General features: G+C 34.6%; 1 protein-coding gene across 1 annotated transcript in view; it reads left to right on the forward strand.

Annotated features, from left to right (window-relative positions):
• Positions 1–4,018, forward strand: part of CSMD3 (CUB and Sushi multiple domains 3) — a gene marked incomplete at its 5' end in the record, with an annotated part of 1,439,134 nt that overhangs the window by 695,515 nt on the left and 739,601 nt on the right. Inside the window, one exon of the mRNA XM_007955674.2 lies at positions 1,736–1,848. Within this exon, the coding sequence (XP_007953865.2) occupies positions 1,736–1,848 (113 nt within the window). The remainder of the gene's footprint in view (positions 1–1,735; positions 1,849–4,018) is intronic.

The raw sequence follows: 4,018 nt of genomic DNA on the forward strand, positions 1-4,018 counted from the left end.
TGGTGGTTGTTTTTCATTGGCCAGTTGGTAGAGAAGGAAGTGGTGGCTCTCACTGAGTAAATGAAGCTGCAGGAGGTGTGGGTGTAGTTGTGTTGTATGGGGACTGTTGCTGTCTCCCACTCAGTGAGATAAAAATAGCAATTGAATAACCATAAAAAAAGTAAAAGGAAATGGACAGAGAGCACGCCATGTAATCACACAAGAACAATAACCAAAAAAAGAAAAGAGGGGGGAAAAAAACTTCAATATCTGGAGAGAGGGCAGTAAGAGGAAACTATGTAGAGAAGGAGAATAATGGAGAAGAAAATGGGAAAAACACAAAAAGAAAAACAAGATCTCCTATGAGTTGGATTGACAGAGTGGGTTCAATTAGCACCAGTTGTGGAGATGGTGGAGGGTTGGGCAGTGTTTTGTTCTGTTGTACATAGGGTTGCTATGAGTCATAACCCACTTGAAGACAACAACAACTTTCCATAATATAGTAACTTGACATATCACAAAGTTCCCCAATACCATGTATGATCTCACAATTAAACCATATCTTCCTGAGTTTCTTTGTGATAGATTCCTGTAAAGTCTGCAACACTGGACACAGGTAACACAGCTGGATTGTTAATGCAGTCAGCTCATGTCATTTTGCAGCATTGGTGGCTACCTATTGAACAAAGCCATTTTGCTGTCATGGTCACTTAACTGTATGGTCATCTGTGCTCCCCTCTGCTGATCTAATTATACTGTAGACAACCATTCAGGAGACCAACTGCTATCTTGAGGGTGTCCCTTTTATTATGAGGGGACATTTTATACTTTCTCTTCTAGAGTCATTTTATAGCAGTCTTCATGCTTTTAGCAATAAAGTAAGTAGACTTTCAACAATTTTTCTTTTAGAAACTTACCCATTTAGAATCCTTTACCAATACGGACACTTTTCAGTGAGTTATTTATTTATTTTTTCTCTTGCTTTCCTCCTCCTGTTATTGACAGATTTTTTTCTCCCCCAAAATCTTACTCATTTTCATTCCTCCTTTGTATGACCTGTAACTTTGTTTCACATATTTGGCTATGACAGTATGAATAATGGAAGAAACATGAAGTAATTTCCCTTGTTAGTCATATAAAATCAAGCTTTACCGAATGAGAGCTTAATGCCTAGAAACAGATGCCACATGAAACTAAAATAAATTGTTTAGAGTGAAACTTACATATGACGTGCCTAGTTTATAATACAGGTAATGTATCATAAGCCTTGTGTAGCTTACATCATTACTATAAAAGACTTGATTAGGCTCCTTTCCACTTTATTGTTTCTCACAGTATTTGAATGTATTTCACAATATCTTTACAATAGAATTATGTGAAATGTCAAAAATTAAAACAAAATGCATTCTGGGTGTTGGAAAAAAATAAAAGGAGGGGTTTTTATAGATCATCTCTTTTTCTCTTCAATTCAAAAGGAAGTATAAGACTCTTTGATAGTTTAAAATTTAGTAATCCTGCCTTAGGGAAATGGAAGATCCAACCTAGTGAAACATAAAGTGGTACTTGTTTATAATAAGCCTTGGTCATTAAATTGTATAGTTTTCCCTTTTGTTACATTAGCACGTAGGCTTGTAATTCTCTCTAACATTTATTTATTTTTAGCTAAGAAAGTATTATTAAACACATCTGTCTCCAAATTTGCAGGCAGAGGGTGTTTGAATAATCTGCTTCTCCTTTCTTTGTCCATCTCTTTCAGGTTGACTGGAAGCTTTGTGCCAGACTTGATAGTGAGCATGAGTAGCCAAATGTGGCTGCACCTTCAAACAGATGAAAGTGTTGGATCTGTTGGCTTCAAAGTTAACTACAAAGGTAATGATGAGTCGCTACTGTGAGAAATGTGATATCATAATCCCACCAGAGTAAGCTTTCAAATTCAGGTTTAATTTCATCCACAAAAATCAAAGTTTCCCAGACCATAAGCAAGAATGCATTACAAAAAAATAACCTTCTCTCTATTTAACTACAAATGTTGATTTCATTTTTCTTTAAAAAAGTTTGTTTTCCTTTTAAGGTCTGTCTATTTTGTGTGTCTTCTTTCTCCCCAGTCCACTACACTGTCTGTGTGTTTTGCCTGCTCTCAATTTGTTGTCTTTCCCAGAATAGACCATTATATAAGTACTTTATATAATTTTACTGTTAATACTAAGTAGTAAATACTTAAATGCAACAATAAAGGATTTCTTCAAAATCCAGGGTACTAATTCTTCTGTAATCTTTCAATGACTCTGTCAGGTGAAACACATGGTCTTAATCGAAATAGTTAACTCCTATGTAAATCATGGATCATAAATTTGTTGAATTGGTACTTCCTATCTTGATCTTGGTAGTGAGACAGATTAAAGATTTATTACATGTGTGCAACAAAATCTTTGCTTCCAGTTCTATTTATAAGTACTAGAGGCAAGCACTGTCAAATCATGTGTATGTGGGGCACATGTTTAACCTTAATTAAAGTCAAATAGAGACAATGCATATATGTATATAATATACATATTGCAAAAGTAAATTTGGGATTTTAAGTGAAACATATGTAAATATTAATCAATTCAATTGAAATCTATGCATTTGAAAGCTAAAAATGTAAATGAAACAAAAGAACATTATATTGCTTGAGTTTATTAATGCCATTGTAGTAAAAATCATTAGTTTATATCTTATCAGTTAAACAATGGTAGTGAAAACATCTCTTTCTTGCATAATAACAATTTTTAATATGAGTTTCCTCTTTCAAACACTCCAAGCCTTTGTGTCTGCACACATGGAAAATGAATGTATGATATTGAAAGGGAGACAGGCTATGCAAATTCTGTATTTTGAACTTGTGCCCCATTTTGGTTCTATATTAATTTGAATAGTTCAGAAAACTTATATAAATGTCAGTTAGGGGGAAAAAATGCCTAGCCTGATTATATTTTTAAATATATTCCTCCTCCATTCAAAATCTACATCTATTCTCCAGTAAAAAAAAAAAAAAAAGTTACAGAATTTAAAGAATGTTTAGCTTAAGTTCAAAGTATCAAAGTGAAGCTGATATCCTTATATTCTTCTTGGTTTTATCATTTCCTTTTCTCTTTGAAGGCTACCTGTCAGAAAATGTATAGTCTTTTAACCTTAGACGTTATATTAATCATTAATGACAGTACTTCCACGAGTCCACAGCAGTTAAAGCTCATGGCCAGGTTGGAGCAGCGGGGGGGCTCCAGAAGTATTTACTTAGCTCTTCATTCCCCTGTAATTCAAGAGCTGAAAAGGCATTGTAAACCAGCACAATTAAGCATGATTTTGTTCTCTTTCTTCCCATTTTTCAACATTAGTAATTCAAAATATATATCCCAAAGATCTGCTTATGTATCAGGTATGACTGAGTTTTTGAAAGTAGAACAGATACCATCTCTCTGAGGAATATCACGATATGGTGACAGAGAATAAAACATACACTATTATTCATACACAAGCAGTCACAGAGATAAGAAATTTGAAACTAAACCAAACGCCCTGCCATCAAGTTGATTCCAACTCATAGCGATCCTCACTGGGTTTCCAAGATGCTAAATCTTTACAGAAGTAGATTGCCTCATCTTCCTTCCACTGAGTGGATGCTGGGTTTGAACCAACAACCTCTTGGTTAGCAGTCAAATGCTTTAGGCACTGGACCACCAGAACTCCTTGAAACTATTCTGGGTGATTCTTAATGGTTGCTACTCTTTTCGTCTGTCTTGTTTCAATCTTGTCTCATATTATGCTCCTCCTTTAATGGTTTCCCATTGCTTAAAGTCCAAATAAGATTTCTTTATTTGTTTTTTGTCTTTCTTCTTAAAATGCAACTTCAATACCTTATTCTTAATACTCATAGCCCAGCAGGCTATTCACACCCTTCTTCTTTGGACAATTTTTAATCTGAGTTTCCTCTTTCAAACACTCCAAGCCTTTGTGTCTGCACACATGGAAAATGAATGTATGATATTGAAAGGGAGACAGG

The sequence above is a fragment of the Orycteropus afer genome, unplaced genomic scaffold, assembly GCF_000298275.1.
Source record: "Orycteropus afer afer isolate SDZICR_OR568_19922 unplaced genomic scaffold, OryAfe1.0 scaffold00530, whole genome shotgun sequence".
NCBI classification, from domain to species: Eukaryota; Metazoa; Chordata; class Mammalia; order Tubulidentata; family Orycteropodidae; genus Orycteropus; species Orycteropus afer.